This window comes from Amphiura filiformis, chromosome 8, assembly GCF_039555335.1.
Source record: "Amphiura filiformis chromosome 8, Afil_fr2py, whole genome shotgun sequence".
In the NCBI taxonomy this organism is placed as follows: Eukaryota; Metazoa; Echinodermata; class Ophiuroidea; order Amphilepidida; family Amphiuridae; genus Amphiura; species Amphiura filiformis.
Window position 1 is genome coordinate 21820049 of NC_092635.1, and position 16689 is coordinate 21836737.

Below are 16689 nucleotides of genomic sequence, written 5' to 3' on the forward strand. Positions count from 1 at the left end.
CAAGCTATGGCAACATACAACCCATTTGTGGTGGATGGTCATAAATACTGTTTCAAATTTCGCATATGATTCCATCTACTGATATACTCATTGTTCTTGCATGAACCACATGAATTATTCTTTTGTTTTGTTAAAATCAGGGTCAAAATTTCAGCTAGAATCCGCGAATAAATTCTCGCAAAGATTCTCATAAACAGATTTGCCTGAATCAAAGTTGATTCTCGCAAACTTTTGTAGTTTACACAGAAGTTAATTTGCAAGAATCAAATGATTCCCGCAAATTTATTCTGCAAGAATCAAGATTGATTCTCGCACTGTGAAACGAAATTCTGACCCTGAAAATGCAAATCTTTTTCACAGATCTGGTGTTTTGACAACTGTATACTATTTATATTCAGTTTCATGTTTACTACATCTAATGATATTCTCCAACTATACATAAGCATAAAATCAGTCTCATCTAGATACAAGCATCATCAGGCCACTCAAAATTTGTATTGCCCTTTTAGATCGATCCAAAAATCTAAAAAAATAGTGGTTGCAATTTTGTTTTCATATTTGAATTTTAATAATATTAGGTGTAAAATTTTCAAAATGTTTTGCCTGTTTGTAATTCTTACCCCCCACTTTGATATTCAAATCAAAATGAGAGCCTGGCAAATCTTACAAATTTGTTTACCATAGTACTTCGTGGTGAACTTGTACAGTTCTACAGTGTATGTGACAAAATATTTATAAAAAATCCCCATCAACCAGCCCTGGCTTAACTTTAAGGGCAATTCGCCTATTGCACGGTTCCGCCATATGCGAGGAAAGCCTTCAACTGGCAATAGTCATGAAAGGAAGTATTACGTAACTTTACGCAGTGTTATATGACTGGTTCAATTCCCATTCATGCATGCTGCCAGATCGAGGCTCTCCTTGCAATGGCGGAACCGTGCAATGGGTGAATACAAACTTCTTTTTAGGCCTTCTCAATTAATGAAACACTTTATACACAACACTAATATAAAATAAAGAAGGTTATTAACATGGTTATTATTTACAAGCCAAGTGTACAGCTCTGCATTCTGTATCTTTGTAGAGTTCATTTATAATCTTTGTTCCAGATAGCAATGATATTACAGAATTGCATTTTCCCCTTATTTTGGACACATGAATCTACATACATGCAGTATTTTTTGGGGAAGTTTTCATCAAGTGTAGGGAAAAAATTTATAATCCTTTATTAGGTGCTAGCCGTTAATTTTCAGTTCAAATAACTGTGTTTGCCAGAATGCTTTGTCAATGGGTACTGGCGTACACATTACACATACATGCAGACTGTTAAAGAGACTAGTGGTATTAAAACCAATCAGAATACATGCAAAAGAACTGTATTTGACAATTTAAGCACACAAAATAATCAGCAACATTTCAAGAATTATTACTTTCCGAAAAGTATAAATAACAATAAATAAATATATATAGTAAATCGGCCATATTGGTATGTCCACATGATCAAAATAGAGTACATCCAGCATTTATCAGCAAAAGCGCAAAATTGTGCTTCTCAAAGATTGAGTAATAGAAATTTTTGCACAAGTATGTAGTATCTTAGTGTGCGCTATCGGCACAGCACATTACACACAGTATGCAAGTTAGCACACACTTTGAATCATAGTTTGCCAGGCATATATCGAAATTATCCAAAGGTACACTATTTTGTCCTCCATGAGTGACACACAAACATGGCAGAGTCCGTACTCTTTAGGTGTAACCTCTTTGATAACACCCAGGGTCCATTTCACTAAACTTTTATCCTTTCGTAACTGAAATAACCGTTTGTACACCCACTGAATACCCACTACTAGACGTAACTTTATGAAGGGTCCCTGTAGTAGATCCCTATTACTTATGAAGGGTGCCGCTCGTAAGTAAGTTTAGTGAAATGGAACTTACGACTCGTCGTAAGTTACGAATGATTTCGAGACTTACGAAGTTTCTTAAAGTTGAGTGAAATGGACCTCAGCGGTCCATTTCTCAAAACTTTACGAAGCTTTGTAAGTTTCAAAACCATTTCACTAAAATGCCTTACGATCGGTACACTTTGTAAACAATAAGAATTTACTACAGGGCCCCTTCGTAAAGTTACGTCAAGTTACAACATATTAGTAACTTACGAATATCTAAAAGTTTAGTGAAATACAACCCAGATCCACCTTGTTATAAACGCATGATGCAAGATCTCAATTTTTAAGAATGCCAAAATCTGAACTGAAATGAATTTCAGAGAGTATTGGTCTGCCAAACCCGATAATATTGCAGTGCCCATGTATTATCCCTCTTTTCATGGAGCAAACCACAATTTGATGATGTCCTATAAACAAAAAGACTTTCGTTAAGGGGAGAAGGGGTGAAAAAGTCTAATTACGTTTGCAAAAAGATAGTTAAAATATCAGTCAAGGGTTATCTTTTGAGCTTTGAATTTTCAATATTTTACACTGTTACTTATATATTACAGCGAGGAAGGGAGGGAGGGGGTCAGTCTCCAATGAAAGCACTTGTTTATAGGATGTCATGGGATGTTCCCTAAATGAAGTTATAGCAAGCTCTGTGCATGCAATACCACAAAAGGCAAGTCTTTAGGCAATCATTGATATGACAGTCTATTCTCAGTTATAGAGGTAGTCATTGTGACGTCAACGCCGCCATCTTGCGGGTACGGAGTGCCTTGTTGCTAAGATCACCGCGTTGATGCTTGAATGAGGATGTGCGTCACACGCTGTGACTTCTACGTAATCGGGGCGTAATGTCTAACGCATCACATGCAGCACGGCAGTACCCACAAGATGGGGGATCCCGCGGAAAAGGCTAACGGCCTCTATTCCTCACACTGCCATATCTCTTGTCGTCATTCTGTAGACCAGCATAGATGATGTTGCGGTGATTCTAGTCCCCTTGTTCACATGCCATCTCTTCTTTGACAATTGTATTCTGCACACTACTCAGTGGTCTCCGTTTCTCTCCCTGTAAGTAACATGATATCAGTTGAGATAAGTTTGCAAGCTACTGAATATCTTTTACTTGAGCACTTTTCTAAGCAATCTGCATTTAAGACTCATATACGAGTAAATCTTTAATCACAAGATGTAAAACAATTTTGTTTTGGCAACAATTAAAATAACCAAAGTTCATCCTATATACTTAGGCCCCGGCAAAAAACGCAATTTTTAAAGGCAAAAAACGAGATATGAAAAAATAAAAAGCGAGATTTACCCCAAATTTGCTTTAAAAACCGAGATTTTCCCGGAAAATCGCCGCCAAAAATTGAAAAATTAAAAATTAAATAAAACAAAATACTGCCCTCTGGGAGTCTAAGCAGTCCAATGTATGTAAACATGGTGCCCGACTCACGATCGAAGGATGAAAAACGTAAACAGAAATTCAATTATTTCCACCTCAATGTTGTTTACATTATAAATCCTTTCTCAGTTTAATAAATTTAACAATAAACTACTATAATTTAGTATTCAGTTACCTTGACATGACATTTTAGAGACCAATTAAGCACTGAAACTACACACTGGTGAGTGCATTTAAGCTTACTTGATGACATGAATTGTCAACACAGCATGGAACTCAATGATTTTCGGAAGATTTTGTGGCATAAAACACCTTGTTTTATTGCTTGTAAAAGCGAGATAATTACTCAATAGCGAGAATTGCAGCGAGAAAACCGAGATTGCGTTTTTTGCCGGGGCTTATATATACTAATTTCCATTAAGCACCGTGCCCCAATATACACCCATCCAACTAAATTTCAATTAGCAAAATGCATTAAACTGCCCACCCATTCAGTTTAAACTTCTGAATTCTACAACCTTGTGATAAAAAAACCCCAGGATTCTTGGTCATAAATGTTTAAAATATGCCTTCAAATTTGATCTTCATTCTACATAACTCAATGAGATAGAATCAAAGATTACCACTCCACCACTTTTGTGTGCTGCCCACAAAGGCCAGTTAAAATGACTATTTAAAAAAAATGTTATGAGCTTAACAAATACATGCACATCTGCCTTGGATCAGTTCAGTGAAATATTATCCAAGGAGTTCTTTCTTTATGAAATTCCTGAAGTTAAATCCTGAAGTCTTAATCAATATATTATTGAAAAATAACTCTTTTTAAATTGCATTCTTCAAATCATATACTTTGAAAAATTGCTTGATTTATTGTACTTTTCACAAAAGTGTTGTTGTTTCAGCTCTCTTTACAACATAATTCAAGAACCACAAGACCTACAAAAGTATATCTGTGATATTTGAATTCTTCTACACTTTCGCTATGAAACGATCAATGCAATTTTTGCCAAAGCGCACAATCATTCACAACATGCTGTGAACTACCAAACCTGAATTTCAATATGAGCCCTAACAATACTTCCCTGTCTGTTCCAATTTTACACCTGTCTGGTAAATCTTACCTTTTTCTTAGTATTTTTATTTCCATCCTGAGCTTTGTAAATATCCGATTCACTGAGGTACTCATTTTTGACAGATTGGTGTGTATCTCCTCTTCTCATTTTACTAGAAATTTGAAATAGGAATAAGAAGCAAATGTGATTAGGATCCATTATTGTATGTAAGGAATGGGGGTAGGGACCATTTTAATTGTCCCTGAATATTCAGTATAATGAAAGACAGAGATAAAAAGACTAAATCGCGTCTGACGTCAGGGCAAAGGCGCGCAGTGATTGGTTGCCGACCTGCACAGTACGGCATTTTTTATCTAGTTGTCAGAATTTTAGTCGCGAACTAGTTGTTTTATCTCTGTCTTTCATGGAGTCGCCCGTCAGTCCGAACCACCGCTAGTCCGAATTTTTAGGGTTAGGATTAGAGTTAAGTTTAGGGTTAGGTTTAGGGTTAGCGTTAGGTAAGTTTAACATTCGGACTAGCGTTGGTTTGGACTGACGGGCGACTGTCTTTCATTATAATACATCCAAATTAGCTTTAAATTCTTGGAGAACAAGAATTATCCCTGCTATTATTTTCCAGGTCACTACATCTAAAAGTAATTGAAAATGTGAAACATTTATACACTGTCTAATGCTATTATGGATTCACAAAGAGAAACAACATGTCTTAGATAGCTGCAAAAACAATTAATTCTCCAAATTTCAGTTGATTTCGATTTTGAATTTTCAAATTTATGCATGATCATGTGTATTACAAATGTTGCTCCATAGGCCACTGTATTGTAATTTGTTCTGTTACATATTATTACATTAATATTACCCTGACCGTTTGACTCCAGCCAGTAGTGTTGGCCGGTACAACTACCAAGTACCAAATAGAACATAAATATAAATTTGAACATTTTTGCTAAGCGACTGAATCTAAAATAAAAATTTGTTGCACACTAGAAACATTATGTATCCAGAGGGTTTGTAGTGATACTAATAAAAATATCAACTTTTTGGAAAAAGTGGGGTATGAGGCAATGGATCACAATATGCCCTTGACTGTTAATTTGCATATTATTATAACAGGACATTAAACCAAGAAGGATCAACTAAATTCAGTTGCTGCAAATAGTTGATAATGCTCCTGGACGCCAACTTCCCGGAACCACCGCTAGGTGGCAGCACACAACAAAAGCTTTGATGGAACACCTGAATTACTTTCGTATGCTCAGACCAGGTAATGATCCGAGATGCCCCAGATAGATGTAGCCACAATTTTGACATTGTAGCGCATGGAATGCCTTAGAATGGTTTCAAAAGGGTTGGAAATGCTGATAAATATACGAAACAGCATAGATCTGGGCCAAAAAGTGCATTTAATCAACAGATCTAATAGACCTGTGACGTCTGCGTGATGTCACATGTCTATACATGTACAGGTCTACAGCCGGGTATAGCTCCCTTCATCTGGCCAGACACCACCAACAGCATCTATCTCTAGTTCCGAAAAACTCTGGATGATTAACCATACTACTGACTGACAAATGTTTAAAATTATAAATGTACACCTGCCATGGGGTAAAAAATTAATGTATCTATTACAAGAACAAAGTAGTATTTGATGTTACTATCTTACCTGCTGAGTGACGGTTCTTTGTAACTCACAGCGCCAGCTGCCCTCCTACTTGTCCGCCTCTGCCCTCCCAGTGATCCTCTCTGCTCTGGATCAGCCTTTTCTGCTACACTCGTGCTTCCAACAGAATTCCTATCAAGTTCTGCCTTGCTTTGACTCTGACTAGATCTCTTCTGGATACAAGTTTTTAGCCGCCTGTTTTCAACAATCTCGACGCTTGCATCTTCATCAGATTCTTGTACAGTGTCTTTGATACTTTGAACTTCATTTTTTTCAACTGTTTGGACTTTGTTTTGTTCAATTTTTGTTAAGTTTGGCAGTTGATCTTGCACAGAAGCCTTCTCATGTTTCTCAGTAATGCCCTGCTTTTGCTTCTTTGACACTCTCTTTCTCTCCTTAGCAGCAGATGATTTCTTTTTCTGTTTTGTTGGCTTGTATTCTTCATCAGCGCTGTCCTCATCACTTTGCTCCTTTGACTTCTGCCTATCAGTCTCACTGACATAATCACTCACTTTTTGATCAAACGACACTCTCTTTCTCTCCTTAGCAGTAGACAATTTCTTTTTCTGTTTTGTCGGCTTATATTCTTCATCAGCGCTGTCCTCGTCACTTTGCTTCTTTGACACTCTCGTTTTCTCCTTAGCAGTAGATTTCTTTTTCTGTTTTGTTGGCTTGTATTCTTCATCAGCGCTGTCCTCATCACTTTGCTCCTTTGACTTCTGCTTACCAGTCTTACTGACATAGTCACTCACTTTGTGATCAAACGACACTCTCTTTTTCTCCTTAGCAGTAAATTTCTTTTTTGCCGGCCTGTATTCTTCACCTGAACTGTCGTCATTACTTATTATACACCTTCGTTTACGGCCTTTTGCAACTGGTTGAATTTCAGGGCTACTTGAGGAATGCCTACTCCTGTCAATGTGCTGCTCTTCTTTTCTTTCACTATGACTATTCACTTCACCACTACCCTGATCAGGTTCACTGATTTCGCCGCCCATTTTGTCACTACCCTGTTTAGTTTTATCAACCTCACTATTTTTGCTCACTTTGTCACTACTCTGTTCAGGTTTATTGATTTCACTATGTGTGCCTATTTTGTCACTGGTCTGCTCTGGTTGGTTGCTATGACTGCTTCCAGGCGTATCTTTACTAGGCATCATGAGTGCATCTAATCTTGAGGCCATTACAGACTTATTCTGCAAGATGGGAATTGATGATCGCTTCTTTTTCTTCTTGCCCCTCTTCCCTTTCTCCTGGTCAAGGATCATATCGATATCTTTTAAGAAATCTGAAATCTCATTTGTAGCTGTCTGTGTACTGTTTTTACTACCACTCTCTTCATCATCTTCTTTCTCTCCTGATGTGTTGCCCTTATCATCTTTCTTTTTCTTGTGTAGCATGGGCTTTGTGAAGAAAACAAGTGAAGCATCATCCTCCTGCTCCTTGAATGGAAAGTAGGGACTCTTCTTTCCTCCCCCTTTCTTGTGGTTGTTAGTATCTACTTTATCAGCGGGTGTTGTCTTTGCATCGGTCTCGTTTGATGCCGCTACTAGATCATTAGTAATATCATCAGATTCTTGATGTTGAGTCTTTTTAGTCTTTCCTTTTGATGCAGCTATTGACTTGGATTTGATTGACTTTCTTATCTTAGTTGCAACAGGTTTACCATTATCTTTCTTGCATTTTCTTTCATCTTGGATGCACGTCTTTGCTTCCACATTATCAATGGTGTGTACTTGTTGAGATGAGGAGGAATTTGTAGCCATTTTGTTGTCTTTCACACGGAATGTTTTACGTTTCTCTTTGGATTGTTTCAACTTCCTCGGTTTGTCATCATCAGCCTGCTGTTTTTCAAGATTCTCTTCATTTTTCTTTTCTGTTGTCAGATCATCTTCATCAACCTGCATTTTGTCTGCATCGCTGCACTCGAGGATTACAGGTTCATGACTGGGAGGCAGGAGCACAGATCTGGCTTCGGTGAATGTGTCTCCTTCGGATAAATCAAATACAGACGTCACAGACATGTTGGCTTTATCTTTAACTTGAGAGTTTGATAGCACAGGTTCTCTTTTAGCAGTTTTGCCAAATACCGGTGACGGCACACATCTGAAAGATAATCCCATTGTGCTTCTGGATATTCCAGGAGACACAAGAGGGGATTTAGGGGATTGGAAAATCTCTTGCATATCTTTCTTCTTCAATGACACCTTTGTTTTAGCTTTCTTCATTGGTAGTTTACTCTTTTTCTTTGAGACATTTGATGCCATCACTTTATCACTGGCTTCTTGTGATTTCCCCGGTTTATTCTCAACCGGTAGTTCACTTGACTGTTCGTTCGTTTCAGTCAATTCCATATCCACAACTTGATGCGTTGTTTTCTCTTCTTCAACACTCTTCTCCACACTTTTGTCATCAACCTCAAAAGTCTGGTTCAGAATGTTTGATGGCTGATTAGCCTCCTCTTGTGTTGCCGATGACAGTTGGCTCTCCTTACTTTCAGGAACCTCTTTTATATCTTGATCGATTACAAAGGTGGCCCTACTTTGTGTGGCAGCAGAAGGTTTGTTAATACATCTAGAGCTGGTAGAATTGGTGTTTGGTGCTGCTTTGATAGAAGCCAAATCAATCAAACCTGATGTGCGTGAAGATCTTGTTCTACGTTTGATCGGATGGCTATCTGTAAAAAACAAAGATGAATATGTTCGAAATATTCAAGATATACATAGTTGCCCAAACACTCAAATATGCAAGTTGTGCTACAGTCCAACCTCTCTTATCCGGACCTCTTTTATATGGATCTCTCTGTTATCCAGCTGTGAAATCTTCACAGGAAAACATGTTTTTGATGATTCAACACCTTAATTTCATGCTCTGAATGCTTAGAATGCCATATCTATGTTGCATACAGCACTCTAAAGCCATCTTTTAGTGCTATTAGAACATGTTAAGACAAACTTTTGTTGTCACAATTTCAGTCCATGGAACTACATTACATGAAATTCACTTATCCGGATTTTTCACTTATCTGGACAATGCCTGGTCCCATCATGGCCGGATAAAAGAGGTTGGACTGTATATATATATATATATGATTACAGGGAAACTGTCATCACAGCTGTTCTTTGTTATAGCTGATTAGAATGGTATTATATAGGCGACCCGAATATGCAAGTAGAATTGAGTTTTGACTGATGAGGTTACAATATTTTCACCAATTTTGTCTTACTTCCAAAATGAAAATTCATCAATCAAAATGAGTATGCCCAACATGCACAGTCTTCTATGGTAGCAATAAAAAATCAGCAACCATAAACCTGTTGTTTATAATAGTTTATACCTCATCTAAAGATTCCGCCATCTTATTGGTTAAAAGTGCAGGTAAAAGTAACTATTCCGCAGGCATAGTTCTGTGTGTGCTTTGTTCCTAGCGTAAAATGATATTACGCATGTGTTTTAGGGGTACTACACCCCTCGATGAATTTGTGACTATTTTTGCATTTTTTCAAAACTAATAACACAGTGGTAACAAAAGTTATGTATATTATGAGGGGCAAGGAATCAATTACTACACTGGAATTTCAGTGACCCAAGACAAGTGGTTTGTTATTTGTGATAAGAAATAAGGTACCGCTAGGATGTACCTCGTTTCCTATCATATATACTGAACCGCTTGTCTTGAGTCACTGAAATATCAGTGTAGTAATTGGATTCCTTGCCCCAATAATATACATAACTTTAATTACCAGTGTGTTATTACTTTTTGAGAAAAATGCAAAAATAGTCACAATTTACCACAGGTGTAGTACCCTTAATGTTTTCGCACATTATAATTACGCGGAAAATTGCAGATTGTATTCTATGCCGTTCGCATTGAAACTATTAATTTCTCTTCCCAAAATTGATGCTTTTAAGATGACAAGAATCTTAAGATTTGGTATATAAAACAAATATTTACTGCTTTTTTTTCAGGGCATGGTTAAGATTATAGGCCCGCAGTGATCTCAAAACCATGACTATGCCCCTCGGCGCACCCTCATAGCAGTCAATATTTGTATAAAATGGTGCAACACATGGCTTCAACTGGGCCTTCATTTTCCTAAATTGTCCAACTAATCGGGGAGCACATACATGTACTCTCTCAGCTAGCCCCTACTTATGGATTTAAAAAATAGTACCCGGTTTGGCTCCTGTTTTGGACATGTTACCGTAACCCTTTTGTTCAAAGCAAAATAGTGTAAAAATGGTGCACGAATTGGGTCTTCATTTTCCTAAATGAGAGGGCACATCCTTCCTCAATGTGACAGCCGCTCTGCAGCCATAATATATTTACACATTTCATGATCCTTTCTTGGCTCACCAAGAAAATCAGCATCGACCCAGATGCCAAAGTTCTGTATGTGTCTAAATTGATGAGCTTAATAACAAGTAACATACTAGTGCATTGTGCCAAGAAGTATTCTCTGGAAATCAACAAATGAACAGTCTTGAATATTTATGTATGAGCGATATATAACACAAACAATTCTTTTATAAATATCTACTTTGGGGCTATTCCAGTTGAAATCCATAAGCCCCAGATGGAAGTCATGATCTTAATCTCCTACACAGGGAGAGTGAATATCAACTGAAATTACCTAAATGAGTGACTCCATCTGAAATATACACCCCTTGTGTGGAGGTAAACGTCATGTCTGCCATATGGGGTACTAGTATATGGATTTGAACTGGAATAGCACACTGTATTTTGTTTAAAGAACACATCCTCAGTATCCTCACCATCATCAGATTTGGTCACATCTTTTGTCACACCCAAGTCATCATCAGTAAACATGAGTGGCATATCAAAATCTAACTCATTGATCATGCTGGGGTCAAGACATTCTGTCATCGGATCCTGATGAATTCCCTCATTGCTCTCCATGACGGCATCGTCCATGGGCTCATGTGAAACTTCAGTGGTTGGGAATGGTACGGGTGATGGTAGAGGATGGCTGTTGGATGTCTGCTGTGACGCCTCATCAGCAGGTGCAACAGGGGTAAGACCGACTGCTGACTTGGACTTCCTGTAATATACACTGGGTCTGAAATGAGGTTGCACAAATGTTCATTAGTTAATATGCAGAGCTGCCAACATTAGATTATGTAATTGTATTTATGCAGAAGATTTCTGTGAAATGTAATAAAAGCTTAGGATGTAACGCTCTCGTGAAAATGCAGCGGCCCTTGCGTGGCGTGGGATCAGCGCCTCTGAAAGCTCCAGGATGTAATTGGCTTTTTGAGACACTTAAAAATGCCTTTCCAAAGTATTAATTTTAAAGCCTTTCCAAAGTACTCAACCTTTTTTTTTTGCAAAAGGACAAGACAGTGGGCGTATAATTGATTTTGTTTTGATTTTTTTAGCCAGATGGCTGTAAATGCAGAAGCTTTAGCCAGATGGCTGCAAATGCAGAAGATTTAATACATTTTGCAGAAGAGAGAAGATTGTCAGCAAATGAGGAAGTCTTCTGCAGGATAAGAAGGGTTGGCAGCTCTGAATGGGGAATTCAACTAGCAAATGGCATTCTGGATGAATTTCTGATGAAAACCACATGCAAATTTACCACTGATTATTGCCATAGATCAGGGGTTCTCAACTATATTTGCTTGTATGCCATATCATTTCAAAACTTTATTTTTGAGGGCCACACCTTGGTTTGCTATGGTCTACAAAGAACCTGGTAATATGATATATACAAAGCTTGTTCAGTGATTGAAGTGCTGATGCATCACAAAGATTCAATGTGCTGATCAGCATCCTGCATTGTTTTGAGGTAAACGCACTACATCAGTTAAAACTTTTCTGCTAGACAAAACAGTGTATGCAGTTATAACATATTATGTCTTACCCAACAACAGATGATGGCCTGTGTCTACTGTATGGGGAGTCATCATCCGATGTTGACATTGCTACCGATGACGATCTGAGGAGGCTCTCCCTAATGGGGAATGAGGTGGTCAGTTCCATGGCATAGGCCAATTTGGTTCCTGCTGAAAGGAGGCTTGATGTCACGTCATTGAGAGCAGTCTGAATTTCCTTTCGTATTCGCTAAATAAAATAATATTTTAAATAGAAAAACAACAAGAGCATTTAAGGGTGTTTTCAAAATCTGTTCTTTTCTTAAAGGGGGGTAACCCTATTGGTTTTGGATATGGATTGTCTTTAAAATTACATAATAATATCAAATATCGCCCCCATTATGCTGCTTTGTGAAAAACGAGAGCATTTTCAGCGTAAATGTGAATAAATAGCCAAATTTGCAATCCAATACCTTGGTATACGTGAACTGCATTCTGGGTAGGCAAGCAACAACAACAATTTCCGTTCGTATGACGAATTTAATGCTGATATGCTGTACAATCAATGCCCGGCCCGTATTGAACGGAAAATATTTGTTTTTTTCGTACCGTTTCAGAAAAAAAGGAAACAAAATATATTTCCCTTGCAATATGTACATTTCAAATGAATATAAAAAAGTTTGGGTTAAAAATGGAGAGAAAAAAAAACCATTCCGACACCGGATTTTGAACCGGATACTATACCTCTCGGGTAGAAATATGAAGCGCGCGCTCACCGATTGAGCTAATCGACCCGCTGACTCCATCGTGGAACTTTTATAATTAAATACGGCGCACCGTCTAGACGCGTCTCCTCAGCAGTTAGTGTGGTTCGCTTTTTTCACAGAATGTGTATGACGCGAAACCAAAGTAGCTGTTGAGGAGACTGATATTTCGTTCATAATTCTCTCCCAGAAATCTAAAGTAATACCATTGTTTACAAACTGGTAACCTGTAAAAGCCGCTGTGTTTCATGATTTCTCCGGAAATACATCGACTTGGAGCATCAAATTTCAGGATAGTAATGAGAAAAATTGTATCTATTATGTGATACCAAAACCTCATCAACAATGAAAAAAATCGGGGGGATGATGCTGTCGATCGGGTTACGGACCTTTAATTAACATTAGTTTTAAGATTATGTGGTCACAAAACTACCCCTTCTTTAACACACAATGACTTCCCATGGATACAAGTAAGCCTGCATGCCTAATGAAAAGATCTAGTTTTAACTTTCAAAAACATTTTTTTCTTTCTTTTAAAAGATTCTTGTCATTTGATTGGTCAACTATTATTTGTTGTTGCTCTTTTTAGCGTCAGCTGCTAAAAGACTAATTGCACTCGGTGTCAATGCATTTCTTATTACCATAGTGCTGAATGCATTGCATTCACCATCAGTGTTTACTCAGAGGCTGTATGTCGCAATTTTGGCCCAATGAAAATTATATTTGGGCTGCATTACAATTATCAATTTGAGGAATTACCGAGCCATAATCGGGCCAATTTGGGGAAAATGCTTCATTTGGCGCACCCAATTTCCAGAGAGAGTAAACACTGTTCACCATACCATGATTGGATGTATCAATGCCATGCTCAAAACATGATTGTTTGTCTGTCCTTGAGTACTCGGAGGACGGAGGTAGATTTAAAAAAATTACTTTTTTAGTTCTCAACATGTACAAATTGCAGATGAAACCCAATTGAAATTGCTATAAAAAGCAGCCCTGGATGCTGTCATGTGTTACAATACTTACCGTATTCGTTCCAATAAGCGCCCATGCCCCAATAAGCGCCCACCTGGGGTATTTTCAATTAATTAATGTTGAAGCGACAGATAGATGTCGATACAGTGAAATAGCTGCAGGACTACCGGTACAAGTCCTGCGTAAACTTGCAATACATTTTCTGCATCAGAAAAGCTATTAGAACGTCTCAGGACCCTTCTATAACATACGTAAATTTGTCTCTAATAAATGCCCGTTACGAAAAAAATAGGAAAACAAGGTAAAAAATAAGCGCCCACCCAAAATGACTTTGTTAAGCGCCATTGGAATGAATACGGTATTTGGCTCTTCCTCTGGCAGATGAAGGATGTGCTAAATTGCTCTCAGTAGGAATCTCAGTTTGTGATTCCTTACACAGCCCATAAGAAACTCCCATACATTCAATATTGACTTAGCCCACTCACCAAGTTTTCTTTATCATTCTGTTTCATCTGGCAAACTTTCTGCATCAGCATTTGTTGTTCATGTTGTAAGTCGATGATCATATCCTGGCCCATCCTGTTCTCTTGCTTAAGATTTTGGAGCGATTTGGCAAGGGCTCTGTTGTTAGACTTCAGCGAAGACTTGAGAATGACAGAGGCATTGGGACCTGCACATAAATATTTTTAAAATTAGCAATAAAGGGAACAAACAGGTGTGTGATGACAGATTACAATTTTGAATTACACTTCTTACACAAATCTTTATGAGGAATCAATTCAGGGCAAAATGATAAGTTTTACTTCACTTTATGATGATGCGCCATGAATCTCATTTGTCATGTTACATGCATCTGTGCATGCATGAAAAACCTCTCTAAATTGAACCCTGATCAAAACTTCCATTTCACTTCAATGGAGATTGGTATACAGCTAGTGTACGTAATACAGATTTATAACAGTAAAGTTACTTGAATTGGAATTCTCGTAAATTTTTGACAGGTTACATGTACATACACACTATAATGGGTTAAAGTTCCCATGCATTTTTCTAATAGCCTGATCAGATAAAACATCAAGACATGTCAATAATTTTCAAGACATTGTACTGTTTAGAAAAATATGGACTTACATCTGCGTTTCTTTCCAAATGACTTGTCCCAAGATCCATTCATCGCCGCCAGTCGTGCAGCTGCTTTTCTTTTTACTTTCATCTTGCTTCTGATTTCATTCAGTCTATCATTTTGAGGGTCTTTGTCACTTGTTGTGTATGAGGTATCCATGATGAATGTATTCAGTCACGCTGATGTGAAAAATTAAAAAGTAAACAACATGACATACATACGATGACTCTGGTTAGAACTTTTAAGACTTTTGGAAGGATATTTGACAGTTCTAATGCTGGTTTCATACTACCATGCCGCTTGCCGCTGAGCGGCGTGGTGCACACGCATTGCAGACAAACAGACACAATCAAGGCTTATCATTGGTTGATATGGCCTGCGCTTATGCAGCAAAGTCTGACGGGGCATAAGAGAGGTACATGTTTCTACAGATAAGGAACTTGGAAGTTGGAAATCAGTGGTGGTGCCTGGAGTGGGGGTGGTGTGTGTGGTGGGGTTGAATGTTTTCCTTACCCCCACAGAAACAAAATTCTGGTGCCACTCAAAATTTGGAAACATATTGTTTTAATGGTAGGCTTCAATGTAAGATGTACTGTAATTAAAACAATTAAATTTTACGGGTACTTTATTTCGTGAATTGAGAAAAGCAGTATTTTTTGAGGGTTTTAAATTCGCTAATCCAGAAGAAATTATTGTTACTTTCAATGTAAATTTTATATTTCGTGAGGGATTTAATTTCGCGAATTTCAGGTCCTCGCGAAATTAGCGAAATTAAATACCTCGCAAAATTTAAGTGTTTTACAGTAGAAAAGAGAACATGAAAAATCAGGCCACGCCTCTTTAACTGCACAATGTAATGGACGGTATCCCTCAAGACATGTCGCAAAACCTGGAATGCCTTGATCGAGTCATCAGATATTTTAAAGTCAAAAAGTAAAAGAATAGCAAGAAAGCTTGGTCAACTATCCCCAAACTCTGATGTGATCCCAAAGCAGCTCCGCAAGACCGCAACGCTCCAAAGTTACAGCAAGCCAAGTTGCACACTATATGGGGTGGTGCAATAATTATGTGTACCCCCTGGGTGGTGAATTCTCAAAATGGTCTGCCAAAAATCGCACCCCCCCCTTTGGCCGTGCCAAAAAATCTTTGCCCTCCCCTTTTGACGTGCCAAAAAATCTTTGCCCCCCCTTTTGACGTGCCAAAAAATCTTTGCCCCCCCTACACATACATGTACAAGATTTTGGGGAACCCAAATTATAACCTTAAATTGTTTTATCATATAATGCGAGCAGGAAATTTTGCATATATTTGAACGTGTTCCTAACGTTTTCCTACTCCTTCCTACTCCTTACATCACACAGTCGGTATTTGCTCATTCTCGTTACATCTAAGATAATTATACTGTATTCCATTGCAAAAATAAGACAAAGCAATGTTGGGTACCAATCCATATTTCGGAATCTGTCGTGGTTGACTGCTTAGGGAGCGATCGTTATTTATGGCAGGGGGGGGAATGGGTAAATTTAGGGGGGAACACGAAATTTTTTTGTGGTCTTGAGGGGGGAACCTGAAAGTTTTAGTTGAACCAGGAGGGGGAGTGTTAAATTTTAAATGGAGAAAATTGGGAAAACAAGGGGGAACGCGAAAATTTTGAGCGGACGCGAGGGGGAAACGAAATTTTTTGTCGATATATTTGCCAAAACACCCATTCCCCCCCTGCCGTAAATAACGATCGGTCCCTTATGTCATGCTTATGTTTACTAGCGTTACTCCCCCCAATTATGCGAGAGAATGTCGCCATTGCACGCACTAACTATAGGCCTACACAAAATCATAACACGTGTTCCTGGTGAAGGGAGTTACCAAAACCATAAGAAAAAATGTTTTTTTCCCTGCAAGCAATCCAAAATT

The 16689-nt window shown here is 38.1% G+C and overlaps 1 protein-coding gene across 1 annotated transcript in view; it reads right to left on the minus strand.

The window, feature by feature from the left end:
• Positions 1–1459: 1459 nt before the first annotated feature.
• LOC140158801 (uncharacterized) overlaps positions 1460–16689 on the minus strand; it is an 18022-nt gene continuing 2792 nt past the window's right edge. Inside the window, exons 2-8 of the mRNA XM_072182017.1 lie at positions 14787–14957; positions 14141–14325; positions 11964–12163; positions 10855–11159; positions 6082–8755; positions 4467–4569; positions 1460–3009 (exon numbers count right to left, since the gene is read on the minus strand). Of these exons, the coding sequence (XP_072038118.1) occupies positions 2932–3009; positions 4467–4569; positions 6082–8755; positions 10855–11159; positions 11964–12163; positions 14141–14325; positions 14787–14937 (3696 nt within the window). The 5' untranslated portion in view covers positions 14938–14957 and the 3' untranslated portion in view covers positions 1460–2931. The remainder of the gene's footprint in view (positions 3010–4466; positions 4570–6081; positions 8756–10854; positions 11160–11963; positions 12164–14140; positions 14326–14786; positions 14958–16689) is intronic.